The 19041-nt window shown below is 29.3% G+C and overlaps 1 protein-coding gene across 1 annotated transcript in view; it reads right to left on the bottom strand.

The window, feature by feature from the left end:
* The window catches only part of LOC108555096 (nose resistant to fluoxetine protein 6), a 31157-nt gene extending 19205 nt beyond the window's left edge, over positions 1-11952 (bottom strand). The window contains exon 1 of the mRNA XM_017910609.1: positions 11596-11952. Coding sequence (XP_017766098.1) covers positions 11596-11863 — 268 coding nt within the window. The 5' untranslated portion in view covers positions 11864-11952. The remainder of the gene's footprint in view (positions 1-11595) is intronic.
* Between the last annotated feature and the right edge of the window lie 7089 nt (positions 11953-19041).

The raw sequence follows: 19041 nt of genomic DNA, 5'->3' as shown, positions 1-19041 counted from the left end.
AGAAATTCACATTTCGAAGAAATTTAATCATTTCTCTTTCTACATTACATTTCGTTTTTTATATGTGTCATTACGCATGGATAAATTGACAGTAAAATATTTCTTATTACTTCCGGGAAAGGGTTCCAGCTAATATATGAAAATGTGGGAAATATCGACATTGACTCGGATGAACCGGGAATAAATGATTAAATATTATCGGCGACACGAAAATTAACCGAGTTTCTCTCGTTGAATTACGTGATTCAACAATGACTACTTTACGTAGTGCCATTTGTTATACTTGCAGTGATTACATAGCTGCCCCATGTTTACTCGCATCAGCCTAAGGTCAAGCTCCAATGTTACACGAATCAACAATTATCGTGGGAACTATAGCTGATGGAAATTTCACGAAGTTTCAGTAATTTTTTTCTGATTCTCGAGACAGTTGAAATTTTCAATTTCTTGGAGAAAGGCTGTAATAAAATACTATTTATTACGGGAAACTAAGGATAGCGTGTAAGTTCGATTTTACATAAATATTTTTAATATCTTTTAATTTAAAATGTATAATTCAGTCCTAATTAAAACGAATTGAAAAGTTAGGTGAAGAAGCTGTTGTACCGACTGACTTTTTTTTAAAAACTTTTTGCGAAAGAAGATAAACGATAAATAAAAGATTAAATGAAATAAGTTTTAAGGTAAATTAAGTTAAGTTGTAAATAATTATTTGGTTTGGAATCGTCATATTTATGCTGTCAATTTATTTACTAGTTACATAATATGATTAATTTATCATATATTAGGAATATGATAATTAACAAATTTAGATCATTAATAATTTACCAATACATTAATAATAATTATTCGCATGTGTCATGCATAATCTAAGAAAAATACTAGTGTATAGCATATACTGTATTCTTTTAGGTTGCTTCAGGGTGTGCAAAGGTAGTTGCAGCAGTTTAGGGGTACATATGTACGAATAGAACAAAAAATGTGTAATAAATATATTAGAATATATTAGAATATACATTAGAATGTAATTATTAAACACTAAGTACTCTAAGAATTATATATACGTTTTCATAATCAACAATGTAATGAAAAAAATTGAAAAAAAATTTAATTTATTATTACACTTTTAATAATTTACATGCTGAATATGAAAATTAAGAACGTTGATCTTTAGTAATATTAAGTAAAAATTATTAATTATAAGATATGTTAACACATTTTTAAAAACGTTTCTTTCAGTAAATTCTTTCTATTACATATATTAAGATTATTATAAAGTAATAGATATTATTGTAATTGTGCTATATTTCCTTTTTTATCATTTCTGTAGATTGATATATCTCTATTTTTTCACAGCTGTAATGTCCTGTAAGGTTTGGCAATAACGTTGTTTTTTGCATATCTCATTACGTTGCTTCATACTTTATGCGAATTTGGGACGTGAACATAAGTATATTGGTATGTTCATATTGCTTCATCCTTATTTCGTTTGCATAATTTTTGAAGCTAAATAATCATATTCGATTATCAATTTTCAGAAATTCGTATTTCACTGTAATCCAAGAATTGCTGATACCTTCATTATTTGCAAACATTCCTATGTCATTACTCTCTCATTTGCATGCTACATACTAAATATAAAATATTTTTCTTATTCAAGCATAAGATTACCAAGAAATAATTTTTTTTCGAGCCTTTTCTTGTGTAACCTTTTATGTATAATTTAAAACCTAATTTTTCTATCGTATTTAATACTATATAACTGTACCTTAATTTAGTATAACTCTTTTATTACATAACCTAACTTTATCTACTTTCGCCTATATTTTAAAGTAATAAATAAATTCGTTTTAATTTATTCGTTTTAATTTATTCGTTTAATTCGAATTAATTCTGAAATTTTTTATATTTAATTATGGATTCATTAACCGATCTGAAAAATTGTAAATGATGGCATATGTAATTTACTATAAATAAACGATTGCGAAGGGACATCTGCCTTATCAATAACGCAGTAATTCCAGAAATGACTAATCAATCATTCTATCAGTTGACACTTTGTTTATTTTAAACGGCACGGTAACTAAGTAGCAGATTAAAAAATTAATTCTTCAAAGTAAGCAGACGATCAACGATCAAGAGCTCAGGTGTAGAGCACAGAGCTGTTACGGCTGAAAAATGATCGACCACGGTCGATGACCATGTTTAAAATGAAATTTCTAGTTCGAGGGAGTTCCCAAATTCTTTTGTCGAAATGACGTTGGTCATCGGCTTGGGTTCCTTTCACCCGGTGTAGACATTCAGTTCCTTTCTTTTCGAAATGTCAGCAAGAATCGTTCACCCTTTATGGGTCGGGGAAAAAGTGGCACCGAGCTAGCTGTCTAATTCATAGAAGTTAAATTTAAAAATACCGTCAGAGGTGAATGGCCTGTTGCACCTTGATTGCTCTGCGAAATCATTTCACGAATTAATTCCACTTAAGGAAAAAAAAGGAAGAAAGAGAGTAAAGAGAGAAAGAGACTCGTCTCGATCCAGTTTCTCGATCTCCTTTCGAATTCATTCGGTTTTAAAAAAGATCGAAAATTAGCCATAATTCTCCGTTGACGCTTGCAAGTATCACGGACCAGTCCATAGCTCCTACACTTTTCGTTGTACTTTCATCGTGTATTTTCAGCCGGATTCAGTCAATCAAATTCACAATTTCGATCATTTGTTCTTTCTTTTCCATAATTTGAAACTTTCAACAAATAGAAATCGTCCATGTTACCTTAAATTATTTATAATCAGATGGGTTTATGAAAGCGCTATCTATCATAAATTCCCACTTTGATTTTCCATCGAACATGTAAAACGCTAGATGCGGTCAGTAAAATTTAATAAAATTTTCTAAACAATCAAGTTATTCATTATAAACCGTTATTATATGTTGTATTTCTATAGGTTAAGAGAATTTTAATTCTTTTCGTTAAATAGGTAAATAAAAATGCACCAACTGTAGTTAATCGAGACTAGCTGTATGTACTTAGTTATGCCATCTACTGCAAGTTATTGTTGTTAATTTCACGTTCGTAGATTAAAACATTTTAATTTCACTATTTTTATTTTATCCCTTTCGCCAAATAAATAAATAAAAAACTAACCAACTAAATAATAACGATAATCATGCATATATAGGTCAAACGGTATACCGCGAAGATTTCTATCGGTTCCTTTCTATTTTGGAGGTCTTCGTTGGCCCAAGGGTTCACTGACCTGTGCGAAACCAATTGAGCAATCCACCAAATCGATGGTCGCTCGTAGCCGAAAACTATATGCGCGTCCTAAAAACGTTCAAATACTGCTGTCGGTGTATACCCACTCCATTGCCGAAGCAGGACCGATTGAGTCACCTCTGTTTCTGGCCCAATTGAATGAAATTTACATATGTCATAGACGAAGCTTTAAAAGCATGAGAAGGTTTAGAGAAAGTGGAAGCGCGTGAAATTAAGAAATGAGGCGAAGAGGTTGATTATTGATATATTTTCATTATTATTATTACCACAAATAAATAGACAAGTAGTTAAGCTGAGAAGTTATTATAGGTAATTAAATTTGTATCAATTATTAAATTGATCTATGCAAATTATAGTGTTTCATAAAAAAAAACTATACATAATTTTAGAAGATGTACAAAAGTTGTTTTCAAACTAGCCAATATTTAACCAATATTTAAATTCCCAAATTTAACAATAAATTACAAATATGTGTTACATGTTGCTATATTCCAGTATATAGCAACAATGTAATCTTAAATTGAATATTTTTTCTTTGAATTTAGATACTCTTTATAAATAAAAGTTGATTTTTTAAATTTACTATTTTTTACAGAATATTTTACATTTATATGTTACGTTTTAAATATGCATTTAGTAATACACTAACAATAAATATATTTAAGTTTCAAATATACTTTAATGATACATTGAATACATTTGTTAAGATTTTTCTATTTCTTTGTATAGAATCCAGTTAAATTTCTTCTCCTAAACAGACTCTTACATGATCGAATCAACTTTTGAATTTATAATATTAATAATTATTTTGTCCTCTATCAGCCATATAAATTTACGATTGTTATAACTTTTGTACATCTCTGTTCACCTCTTTTTATAAGCATGAAATTCATCTGTAACTGTGAGGTAAAAAAGGTTTTACAGACCGGTGTAAAACCGCCCTGTGTTATCAGTGGAAAATATCATTATCAGCAGTTATAACCGGTAGAACGAAAATATTTTTCTTCGGGGAAATGGCGATAATTACTTCTTATCGTAGAAAATTATACGTAATTGAAGATGTCTTTTTTTATTATGGATTTTGATAATTGCACTTATTTTAAATTATAATGTCAAAACTATTGAGATAGAACAACGTCGTGCAACAAAAAAGAAAGTCAACAAGGCATTTCATTGAAATTTGTTATATTTAATTATATTTAATTATATACTTGGCAACTTAAAAACGAGGTGTTTGTTAATAAATAAATCAAAGATAAGATACATGAAAATTGATTCTTAAAGAAAATTAAACTATAACTACTAATATTTTTATTATACTCCAGTAAAGAAGAGGGATCGAAGATTACGTGTTGTTCGCAACACAAAGACGAATTTGTCTACCGAAATATATTAAAACACGCGTTGAACTACGTAATTAATCTTTTATCAAATATATAGGGTGCTTAAATATAAATGATAAGAACTCAAACCAATTGATAATATTCCCGAGAAAAAGAATAATGTGGAGTTTAATATAAATATAAATATTTATATATGTTGTTTATATTTTTCACTTTTGTATTGTATATTTTACTTTATACATACGAAAATATTTTCCTTGAAAAATCAATAATACAACGATAATGTATTAAAATATACGAGTAACTGTATGGTGTGTCATATAGCATTATAGAACACGTGGACGTATTTTCTGCTGTATTTTCATTCCTTACTTTTTAGTCATATTACCATCGAAAACGTAAACAATATCAGTTCATAAGAAGATATAACCATTTCAAAATTATGTACCATTTGTTGACATGGATTCATATGGATATTCTCGAAGAATAAGCTATATATGTGATAATAATAAAAGTATTGTTATATTGTAATGTTATTATTATTACTATTACTATTGTATTATTTTATGATATTATAATATAACTTTTCCTTTTTAAGAATATCATACATACTTGATACCAAGATTGCAAAGCGAACAGATTTCGACACTTCGCTCCTTCCTTAACCTCATATTCGCGCTCGAATTTCAGCCGAATCAGAATGACCACATTGTTGTAGATGATATCAAAATGGAATTAAAATTTTCTCGGTTCATCTAACAACGTAGCGGCGATGATCACTAGTTTGCAACATGTTCACAATGCGTCTCGAACCGATAATTCGGTCAACAAACCCATGTTGCGAACCCCTCTGGCAGCACTGAACGTATTGCATCTCCCCATATTCCTTCTGTCTCCCTCTTATCTTTCATATGTGCGAACACCCATTTTTTCCAACGATATGCGAACATCATGCTACCGACCTTCTTCGATGAGGAACCGGACACTTCTTCCCCACATTTCTCTTTTAGTCAGTAATATTTCCACCGTAAATCTTTTCTACCTTAACTTCAGAGTAAATTGTGAATTCTAACCTGGTTAATTGCAAGGGAACAGGATATTAGGTTCGTGTATATGATTTGTGAATATGTGAATTATCGTGTTAAGTTCAATAAAGCATTAAATTTTGTCGTTTTTTCAATCGACCACTTTGAGAAAGATTTGCACCGAAAATATATTATTCAAATTATTATTACACTCTAAAAATATTATATTTCAAATTTATTGCAAATATTCACTATTTACTAAATTTTATTATCATTCAAATTATAAGAGATACTTATTTTCATTAACAAAAACTTTATATATCTATTAAATATATTTCTAGAAATATGTTATGTAAAATATTCTACTTTTTTTTAAATTTATTTCGAGCATGAATGCGCGAATTAACCTCAACGAAACAAGCAGGGATTATGGTGTAAATTGAAATATTGTGCTAACCTGTGAAGAATGTTAAATTAATCCGAGTATACTATCTTTCTGTTGCGGGAAAAAAATATAGAAAGGAAAAGCTATAATTTATAGGTTATATACATATTTTCATAGATAATGATAATCCTCCTTTTCTTCGTCGGTAAGAGTGCGCATAGAACAACGCTGTGGCAAAGAAAGCGTCTACAGCGCTATCAACTCTAGTGATAATAAAAAAAAACCACAATACCTGTTTAAGGTTTGAACCTCATTGGGATATTTTTACCGACGGATCCGCTAATAAACTTCGAACAAAATGTATTTTCATTTCATTTCCTTACATTTCCATCTTTTGTCTCATTTTTTGTCCATTACAGAGTATCATGGTAGTATTAATAAAAAAAACCATTGTAAAAACTTGTTTCTTCCAAAACTTGTTTTCCTATTTACAAACCCGCAGAACGTCATAATAAAAATATAAATGGCTAAGAGTATTAAGACGTCTATACTAATAAGGACCCCATCACCATCCTACTGAGGTAAGGTTATGAATTACCTTACAAAAGATTCAAATATAGTTTACCCTCTGTGTATACATAATATAAGTCTACCAATAGCAAAGCTATTAAAGACAATGTCAGAACCAATCACGAAAGCATATCCTGTCTCATATCTACAACTACTAAGAAGGTTAAAGATACATCTTTAAAATTATAATAATTGTCTCTATATACGTTAATCTGAAAAAAAGAGAAAATTAATAAAACAAACTGCCTATAATTTTTAAATATTCTGCTTTGTATAAAAATCTGAAGAAAAAAATTCAGAGTGTAAGAAGTAAGTATGGACACAACTAAGAACCTCAATTATAGTGAACTCGATGAATAATGAACCGACAATGATCCTAGGATTGAAGATATTCCCATCTTGTTCAAAATATACTACAGTTTAAACCACACGATGAAAACAACTTTCAAAGATGGACATTAAAAATATATCTATAAAAAGAGTTGGGGTAAAGACTCTTATTTAAATCGCGTATTTTTAAAGTCAACATGATTTTATCACATAATAGAATGGATAAAGAAACAATCAAATAATGGAACATTTTCTAGAAATGTTCAAATAATCGTTATTAGGGAACTTCATTATAAAGCTCACTTTTCGCAAGTAATGATTGTTTTTAAAAATAAATACTGTTCATTGTTTTAAGCTAACGAGGTGATTATCGATCAGTGCGAGTCCATTTGTCAATTTTCTTTACTTCTATTATCATAATGGAGTGATGTATAAGTTCTTATAAACAGCTAACGAGGTAATTGTTAAAGTAATACTAAGCTACCTTTATATAACATTTATTTTTTATTTTTACTCATATAACATCACTAGCACCATCTAGCGGGAAAAACCAGGAACTCCTCTATATAATAATTTGGCCTCTCATGTACGCTCTTTATTACACATCGTAGATCGATTGAAATGTACTTTCATTCTTACACCTCTTTTCTTATTCTTACAGTAACTGGAAACAGATGAAATACGTTATTTTCACAGTACGTAAATTTTTATAGAAAATTTTATACCTGTTCCTTGTGACACACTCAGCCACTACTTTTCTACATTGCGATTAATTTATGAGTAGTAATAATGGTAATAATAAATGCAATGAAACTTATTACAATCAACCAATCTTCTAACTTATTACACCTCATTAATTCAGCTATTACGATAAAAGACTCTCCCCTTTCTTCGCAAATACTCCTGGAACGTTGCAGAAAATTGCTTTTGTTCGAAATGGAAAGACCTTTGGAATGAAATGAAAACGATAATACGCGGGGAATTCATCGTCCACACGGGAGATTATTCGCTCCGAAAGCGTTCGAAGATTGCACCAAACTGAAGTGTTGGAAGAATTACTGTCGGGTTTTAAAATAATGTTAGAAAGCTGTTGGACAGATAAAAGGGATTTTTCCTCTTCTAAAATTGGATTATACCATTGGTGTGTACATTTAGCATACGTTTCGAGTGGGTAGAATTTTAGCTAGAATTCCGAGATAATATCGCTATGTACTGCGCCGATTATCATTCTTATCAATCCACTATTGATAGATGCCGATAGATAGGAATCAGTGCTCGATTCCATTTCCAGCATCTCTTTTCGGTAATCGCTATCTTATTGATGGCCGAAATATTGGTAGAGAAGTTGTTAGAAGTTTCATTCTACGGCAAATAAACCCGACATCAACGTTGTAGTTGTATTTAAAGTAGACACTTGAAAGATTGAGATGTCTTTTCTGTTAATTCCTCGAAGAATTTTGAAAGTTGGTTTGTTAGCATAACAGTGAAACTCGTGATATTTAACTCTCTGTAATGTCGCCTATTTACACTATCTTTCAAAAATTCCAGATCACTTCTAACATTTATGGAAGGGAACGGGATAGAAAAATAATCTAGTTCTCCATTTATTGCCTTTAGGAGGTTTACTCGATAGCTACTAAAGGTCTTTTCTATAGAGTTGCCATAATTGCCTTTTATGTTTGCAAGCAGCAATTTTTTATTTTCTGTTATTCAGGCACCTCGTGTAATCTCATGGATTACAGTGTTTTTCAACTCAGAGTTATTTTAATACAGGGTGTCTCGAAAATGACCATCTATTTTAGGGAACAGTGGGTTCGAGATAATTGTTTGAAGAAACAATTTATTGGTGACTTTCTGAATTACTTCGGTAATATAATTATTCGAAAATTAATAAGATTTCTAATTTCTCCATCATGTATTGACTCTATAAGAATTTTCTTACGGTATTATTATATCACCTGACCTATAGGATGTTTCATCAAATTTCCTTTAGAATTTCTCTTTGATTTCAGCTTTTCACTTCAAAATTGTGGAGATTTTTTTCGGTATAATTATCATCGATAACGAGCTTTGAAAAGAAGAAGGAAGGATTTGACTTATGAGACATCCTATACAACATCAAACTACATTTAAAGAAAAATCGTAAAGCTGTAAGAATGTGTAATAATAAGTGAACTAATGATAAGATAATTCCTAATTTAATTAACATTTCAGTGACAATAATAATTCCTTAATTTGTTGAAATTTATGAAGGATATAATATTCTGTAAAGCAACGAAGAAAAGAGATATGACGACAGAAAGGTGACAAAAATTCTCTGTTAATCTTGTTTTACTGAATTTTTAATGATTTATCAATAACTTCGTTCGCTATTGAAATAATTTCAGCAAACACAAATTCCTTCACATTTTAGCTATTTGCTTAATCTTAAAATACGTTACTCGATTTGATAAGTAACATGATTAATGTAAACGAGGCTTGAGTACCATAATACGTCTCCTTATTAGATAATTGACTTCCAATGGTATACACAATTGTCAGCTACGTACAATTAAATATGAATTATAATATATAACTATAAATTTACGACGAATGAATGAACATATAAATTATTAAACGAATGAGATTAAATATGAAGGCAGTATTGCATCAAGAATCGAATCGTCGAAACATTTTGAGTAATTATAAATCAATAATTATAATCTATCTTTTCTATTTTATTTGTATATATTATTTTAAAATATATAAAATATAATATATTTAGAGCATCGATTTGCATTCTTTCCATTAAAAGTTTCTTCCTCGTCGATGAAATGATCCCAAATTTTTAAGAGATAATGCATATTTGTTTGCATCTACGTGATTTTTTTCTTTAATTTTATGCCATTTACTTTACAGTAATTTACTCGTGTTTATACTATCGTATTTATTATTATAGCAAAATGATGGTACTAAACAGCCCACTTATGGCAGTTATAAATTCATAATTTCCAGACTGAAGTGGAGAACTGTAATTTATTATAATTTTTGTTTTTCGAAACGGAAAAAATACCATCTACACTGAATTAAAGGGATTAAAAGAAAAGATATATCGAAGAAATTTAAGTTATATAAAGAATGAAATAACATTTTGTAAATAACCAATTGAACACATAAGCATAAATTTTTAATGAACATTATAATAATTTTTGTACTAGTAGAGTACATCAATGCGGACAAATGTATAATATATTAACACGTTGATTTGATAGTCCAAATTTTACATTAAACGTTACTGAACTAAACAATTTTATTTTAGATATAGAAATTTAGAGACAAAATGCTATAAAATTTTCTTATCATTAAGAAACACTTTATTTGTAAGACTTAATGGACGATGAAAAAATGTAACACAAAAATGGAAGAAAAAATGAAAGGCGCTAAGAAAAGAAAGTAGAAATTTCGAAAGAAAATAATAGAAATTCTTCTGTTTATACGAGAAAATCATGGGTCATCAGATGTAACGCAATCTTTATATTATAATAATAAACAAGTAAACAACAGTACTATTCAGAAAATTCACTTAAGTCGAAGAAGAAAAATATAAAAAAGGAATTAAACGTTGATGCTTCTTGGTGTCCGAAAATTCTTGATCTAAAATGTGAATAAATATTCAAAAGCTGTATATACTACAGGAATAACAAAATAGACTACGACTCTCAATAAAATTTTATTTAATCAAAAAGTAAATCTGTAAAATTTGTAGGGATGAAAATTTGAAAAAGAAAGAACAAAATGAATACAAATGAAAAAAAAAAATAATTTTACAATTCACAATATATTTAATGTAATTTCTAAATCTTAAGTGAGTCTAAAATATCAGTCCAGAAATCAAAATTCAATAAAAGAGAAGAAAAAATGTAGGAAGATTGTAAAAATAAAAATATAAAGAATTTTGAAGAAATTAAACTTAAATCACAGACTTTATGATACATACTAATTTAAAACAGAAATAAGAGAAAGATAGAAATTGCATAAGAAATGAGCAAAAATATTTTTGTAGTGATTAAAGAAGCTTAAAAAATGATTAAATTCAATTTTTCACATTTTCAATTTTTAATTTCCTGCTACCAAACAAATGTTCAAAATAACATAAGATTCATAGAAGACAAAAATTCAAAGGGAAGAAAATTCATAGTGGTCAACTTGACCACTATGAATATAGAATATCTTCGTAGATCTTAAAATTCGATACTCCACGCTGACATTTCAGATGTTATAACATTTCAATGACAGAAAAAATCCAAAGCAGTACTCCAAATTTTAATAAAACAACACTTTGACTGCCACGCACTTTTTATATAGTACGTTCAGGGTGCCACGATAAAATGTCCATTATTCTTGGCTATATAATGATGAATTATCAAACAATATAGCAAAAAAGAAAAGAAAAAAATGATGATTATGAATGTTTTCTATCCAAAGTTCTCTATTTATTTACGTTGTTCAAATTTTCAAAAAATAATTGTAATAAAATAAATATAAATTTAAGAAATTACTATCGCCGGACACTGGTGACCACCATGGCCCCACTGAGGAAACAAGCGCCGGTCACTGGTGACCACCATGGCAGTCATCGTGATAATCAGCAGAAAAATCTGAGAAGTGTGAAAACCATAAACTGAACTTACTTTGCAAAGCCCATGGCGTATATTGATCAAGCTCCCTCAAATAAAAGGCGCTGTCCCTGAGACATTCTGCTGACACTCCATCGGAAGGCGCAAAGGGCTTGGACAGAAAATCCAGTAGCATCGTTTCCGGTTTGTCAGTGGACGTTCGCATCAACTTGACGGATCCGACCGATATTAATAACAGAAACGAAAAACCAAAGAACGAAATAGAACAACCCGGACTACCATTGGAAGTGTAAAACATTCGGTGAAAATCACTGAAACCCATGATGATAGATGGAAGCGTAGTTGGCACACGTGTCGTTTCGGTCGAAGCACGTGGCGTGCGCAGTCACGTGTCCACTGCTGGCTAGGTGTACACGCGTAAAAGGAGCGTAAGAGACGTCAAAACGTGAACTGTACGTTCTGTCAATCGCTGGTGCATTTATATATTGCTCGAGGCTCTGGTGCGATGATGGGGGTAAGAGCATTCGACCGACGATGGGTACCTCTTATCGATGCGACCGGAGGATTACGCGCGTGAGTAATGTGTCTCGGAAAGAAGAGAGGAGTGGAGAGAGTCGGAGCGCGTCAGCACTCTGGTGTATTCGTGGTAGGAATTTGACGAGTCGATCAGAAAGATCGAACGAACGCGTGGAGAGATGACTTCGGCTGTTTACACCAGACTGTAGAGACTTCTTCATCTCCTTGTTACAGCTGTTATTAAGTTAAACTCGAGTGCAAATATTTCTCGCTGAATCTCACCTTTGTAATCTATTAATTACTTCATCGGTATTGTAAACTGCATGTGTAAATGAGATTGTATCATCTATTTTTCATGTACATGTTAGAGGGTTGAAGAAATGCTATATAGCTTTAATTATTTGTTAATTAGCAGTGTAAACTTGTTTGTTTACTTTCACATTTGATACGCTTTTATCTTCATGGGTTTCTTCCGATTCTCGACACGTTGTATATTAAGAATTTGTTAACTTTGTAATTCCTTATTTCATTTTATTCTGTAGCATGAAAATATTAATACACTGATACATTGATAAATTAACATAAAAATAATAAAATATTAAAAAAAAAAGTATTATTGTACAGATATAGCAATGTATCTGAAAGTAATGTTTACTTTGAATGATTCCATTATTGTTCAGTAATATGCAGTACTGGTACTACAATAACAACATCAGTTTAGAAATTATATTGTCACACTGTTTATACACGCGAATATTTATTCTTAGTAATCCGACATGATCTTGAATATACTCAGAAAAGTCACACAGCTATAATAATTCAAAATAAATGAATCATACTTGAAAATCCATTGTTTCCGCAGAATATAACATTTAATGCTTAATTATTAATTTCTTTCGCCAATTAATATTAATTTACCACATTCATGTTTTTTGGAACACATCATAGATCACAAATGAAATAGAAAATGGAAAATTATGAAGACCATGAAAATAGAGACATAGTAAAAAAAAAAAGCAAAGACTTTTAAAAGTAAAGTAATTTTTGTAAACAACGTGAGCTTAATAAATTAAATGTTTTTCAATTATTGTAGAATTCTATATTAAATTTAATAATAGTAAAAGAGTTACGTTAAACTAAATGTTATTCGCTTAATTATAATAATTTCTATGTTCTTTACTGTTTGAGCTTTTATAGTATTCAAATATCATGTTACACAAAGGATACTAGAATAACTATCAAAACAGAGGTTCTGTTATAAATTATCCAGGAATTTCGTTACATGTATCTACCAATAGAATGCGCTCTAGTCGCTCTAATTTAAATTCTTTTCTTAGCACCATTCTTAATTTCTTTCAAGATGATTCTTATTGCTGAATTATTCAGAGTATGTTATTATAGATATTATTATTACATATAATAATATTTTCATGTTCTGAACTTTTGTTTGAAATGTTGTTCGAGTTATAACATTAAAATTAAAAGCTCCTTAGAAATCATTTTGGCAAAAAACCGTGTAATCAGTGGTATTGTAAGATAAAAGGTTAAATTTTCTTTTGGTGAGAAAAAGAGCAGTATTTTTTTTTATCATAAATTTTTACGATAAATCTATTTAGTATTTTCTGCAATAAGCCTAAATAGAATAAAAATAACAACTTTTCAGCTTCGCAGACATAATTTGTCAGATGATATTGTAATTACGTAGAAAACATGGAAGGTACCTACTATATTTGAATGTGGCAAGAAGCTAAAGAACGCGAAAGGAAGCTATAGACATAACCTCCAATTTAATTGGTACTTATTGATACATGACGTAATATTGTATTAAAATATTACATATAATTGTATATAATTATACAAGTATATATATAAACATATATCATATATATCAATTTACTTATGACTATTTTAAAAATGGCTAATCGTAATCCTTTGCAGATCAACGAATGTTTAATTAGCAAAGCTCTGAAATTTTAGCTGCTTAATAAGAGATCCATTTAAAAATTAATCGTGTAACATTCAATAAGTTCGGTTATATTACCTGAGTTATTTAAGAAGGACCAACGGAACCACAAAATGACTATAAGCTGAAGACAAGGGCAAGTAGGTCGTACGTTTATATGAACCTTTTTTATTGTTTCTCTTTAGTACCGAATACTTCTTTAAAGTGGACCTGAAGCAATAAAGAAACATCCCGTTTATTATATATATTTACATACAAAAACTCGTGGAATTTGACGCTGATACTTGGACAATTTTACTGCCACTTTCTGACCACCAACGGACTAACCTGTACTGATTTTCTTGAATTCCTCCCGATGACTGCACTATAGATGCCCGATAACTATATTACAATATTTGAAATGTTTATAAAATAATAATTAGTAAATTATCACAATATAAATTATAATGATATACATAGTAAACAATAATTATTAAATTACAACATCTCCATTCAGTTTCCATAAGTTCGAATTTATGAAGTCAAAAGCAAAGAAGAAACATCAAAATGAGATAAAAATCTCAATTATACCAAATAAAAAACAAATATAAAATTCCGACAGCAATCAACAGATATCAAATTAAAAAAAAAAAGAAGATAAACGTTATAATCAATCATTCGAAGACATCTCATTTGTCAAACAGTCATAATTCGGCAAATCAGCATCAATAATGTAAAAATCAAAGTAAATTAGTACCAAGCGTATGACTATCTAAGTTAGTACGAATAGTAACTATAAAGATACTTATGAATAGGAATGTGTAATAAATATAGTACACGAATAATAATTATATCCACTCTTTATACACGAAGATTAGACATATGAGTTTCGTATCAGATTGCATGATATACTTTGCAACCAAAGTTAGTAAAGTAATTGTTAAACGTCATTATGTTCTAGATACTAAAATCGCACATATTCTCTAATATACCTAGTAAGAAAAAGAGGAATTCTTAAATAAACTCCAGATACATCTAACCAACAACATAGTGCATTAATCATGAATGCAAAAATGATTCTCGTTCATATAGAAGAATATCATAGTTAAACTTCTGGAGTTTCATACTACTAGTGGAGGAAAAGTTAAAAGTCGAAGACAATTAAGAAAAGAAAAACATGGCGTTACGTAAGCGTGTGGAACGAGCACGTGTTTAACGCGTAATTGCTGTATACAATTAGAGGAAAATATCGAGAAAAATACGCGGCAAGTTCATTGACCGAAATTACGTGCACAAGTATCGTTTCTATTGAAGAAAAAAAGGAAGTCAATGTGCTAGTGATTTAATTGGAAAATGGCGGGAACGAGTAACGTATCGCGCTGAAGCGGAAACGCGGTAGAATTGACGCGCGCAGTATCTAGGGAACTAGAGTGGGAGTGGTAAGGTGAATCCCCTTCTTTTCTCGAATGAGTCACTGGGGACAGTGTCCTGAAATTTAACTTGACCGTGGAGAAAACGCAGTTAAATAAGAATCTAACGTAATCGATGTAGTTTCTTAGTATCAATGGTAATCATAATCTTATTTAAATAACGCATAACGATTAAAAGTCTACTCCAAAAGTTCTGGTATATATTATATAAAATTTAAAGCAAGTTTGAAAAATTTTACACGTGGAAATTTTCGCTTTATGGAAATGAAAGTGGGTGATTTCAGGAATCTTACGAGATGTATGGAGAAAAATAGAATTTTATAACTTGTAATTAAAAGAGAAATAGATATTGGTAATATTATTTGATATTTCTCGATATTATTCTTTAGAATTTTCTTTGCTTTAAATAGGACTTTAATCGTAACATGGGCTGCTTTAAAACTTTCTTCACAAAATAATCTTTACAAAGCTTTACAATGTAAGAAAGAGAAGTAATGAATAAATAAAACAGTATAATCTAAACTTGTGTCTTGAAAATTCTTTACATTTCGTTTTAAATTTCTCTGAATTCCACATACAATTTAAGAGATTTTTTATATTGATATCTTCAAAGGTAATACCAGCTTTATACTGCAGAAAGTTTGTGACTTTAAGAAACTCGAGAAAATTAGATGAACGAAGTCGACAAGCCACCCAAATTTTCTTTAATTTGTCATTATGCACACAAAAACTCTCGAATCATCATTCAGAATCTACCAATCTCTGGTTATAGATTCGATTAATTACTTTTGCACGAATCATACTGATTACGTGTGTAATAATCGTTTTCACAAGATAAAACAAACGGGATAATTGTACATGATAGATAATGATTTGTTGACCAGAGAATTCCCGTCTGTTCTTCAAGGTTGCCTTTATCAAATTCCAAAATTTTTCGTTTGTGTAAAAATTTATCAGTTATGAGATTTTGAAAGTACCAATTATTATATATTAGATGGATTGCCTTTAACTCGAGAACTCCCTTAGAAATAAAACTGAGAATTAATAAAGGATAAATGATTTGATTTAGATCTATTTTAATATTTATATGTAAATACCGTGTTAATGTATTTTTAATATAAATTTGCCAATGCATTAACGAGCAAACTAAAACATCTACGTATTTTCGTTTATTAAATTAATGAAAATTGGAACATTAAATATCTTGTAAATTATTACCATCAATGTTCAAAACTGTATATTGATATCTTTAAATATTATAACTGTGCAAGACTTAATTAAAAAATAGACATTACATTTTAGAACCTTCCTTATCTAAGATATTTGAAATAATTAAACATACATTTTATTTTCACTTTCAAAAACTTATGTACTGTTTCGACTTCTGCTATATCAACAGGTAGATTGGTTCCCCCCACCACTTCCATTCACTGATGCGCGGGAAGTACTTACAATTTGAATGAAACATCGGTTTGGGTAGCTTCAAGGTATATTTAGATAACTTTAGGCAAATTTAATCGTACGATAGAAAACAAATTTAAAAGAAACAAACATGTACTTAAAACTATTATAAATACATGTACCTAATACGAACCTATCCCTAATGATCCCAATGTCGATACGACGTTAAATAGAGACAAACAAAAATCTAAATTTGTACAAATACACTGCAAACATAGTCTAAGGTATTAACGAGAATTTTCAATTCGTCGTTGTCACAAAAATTGTTAATTATTATAAAAAGAAGACGAAAGGAGCGGAACATAGAAATAAATATAAACGCTAAAGCTTAGTTTGGGCAGTTTTCAATTCAAGAGAAACCCATGATAATATTAAGAGAATTTTTTATATGATAACTATATAAAATCTCAACGAAATAATAAGTTTTATAATATTCCTGATATAGAATACTATATCAGAAACCACTATTCCTAAATATTCTAGCCATAATTTATGTATGTACGTACAATTAGCTATACATAGATTTTATTATTGTAAAGAAGTTTAATGTAAAATTTATAGATATATCTTAGAAATATAGCATATATTAAAACAAAAAAGAAATATTGGAATAAATAATTTTTTTTACTCAACCTTTTCCATATTATACAATGATGAAACGAAAATGCAAATTTGCTATTGTAACCTAAAAATATTTAAATACGTAATGGAAAAATGGGAGTTAACGAAAGGAAGGTAAAGAGAGCCTAGAAAGCGTGACCGATAAAAATTAACGAATAGAAATATGGTTTGCTCAAAGATAATCGATACAAGGAAATCAAGTTGCGAGTATTAATCGCAAAACTCTGCTACTTAACTTACTAGATAGATACTGAATAAAGATTGATAATTCCATAAAGAATTATGGAAAATTTTAAAAAATTATTATCCACATAGAACGATATAAAAATTCATACTTAGTTTCATGATATTTATTTAATTATGATACTTAATACCATATTGACAATATTCAAATTATTTTAATTATATGTTAATGTTAGTTAATAAATTAATACAACGTGTTAATGATATTAATCGATGAAAAATTAAATAAAATGGCAAAGATAAATGATTTATGAAATAAAATTAATTAATAAAATTCGAAATAATTTATTTATATGATATTAATAATATTCACTAACGAACAAAAAAAGAAATATAATAAAATGATTAGTAAATAAAGTGAAATAATTTGTGTCCTGAATAAAGATTTGAATAAAGATTAAAAAATTAATATAATCTCATTTCTATAATACTACACATATGCAGACATAAAAACATTACTAAATAACATAAAATGTAGTACTTTCTGTTACATTTAAATTGTACATAAAATACATTAAATACCAAAATAAATAGTAATATATAAACCTATAAATACTTTCTTTGTCCATAGTTAATAACTATATGTCTGCTAACTTAACCTAAAAAAAAAAGGTGTAAGAAGGAAAGTATAATTTGTGATAAAAAGAAAAGTCGTTAAATCTAATACTTTGTTGTTTGAACTGATGACAGGAAACATTTAAGAAAGCGTCGTAGGAGACTATGTTCAACTGAATGCTCGACCACAGGATTATTTTCACACATCAGAGTTTCTCATGGCGGTCATGATGGCTCGCTCATTAACGATACACATTTCGGCTACCTCGATGAGAAAGTTGAAAACGGGTCGATCTTTCGTCAGTGAAGGCACGTTAACACCGGAGCGGGGATCAGTTTGTAATCGGGCAACGAAAGAAGTCAATGCTCTTTCAATGCAGAATTCCAACTTCCACTTTGCCTTTTGTCTCCCAGTTTATAAATAACTTTGTCCATGTAAGAGCCGAATAAACTTCAAGAATTTCAATGTTTTTATATAAATTTTATACATGTATGCATACAGTAAAAAATATTATATGAATGTCATACATATATTTATAATCAATATTTAGTAAAGCAAGGTGTAGTTTAATGTACCTTAACTATAAAAGTCAATTTTTGTTATAGAAACATGAATTAACAAAAGTTAATTAAACCGAATATTCGTTGAGAAGTTTAATATCTCCTTAACAGTCCAATCAATTAAATTTCATATTCAAGTAAATTATTTTATAAGTTTAAGAAACTACGCTG

Source organism: Eufriesea mexicana, unplaced genomic scaffold (assembly GCF_001483705.2).
Source record: "Eufriesea mexicana isolate 0111107269 unplaced genomic scaffold, ASM148370v2 scaffold76, whole genome shotgun sequence".
In the NCBI taxonomy this organism is placed as follows: Eukaryota; Metazoa; Arthropoda; class Insecta; order Hymenoptera; family Apidae; genus Eufriesea; species Eufriesea mexicana.
Note: the sequence above shows the minus strand (reverse complement) of the source record. Positions and strands in the feature narration are given on the sequence as shown.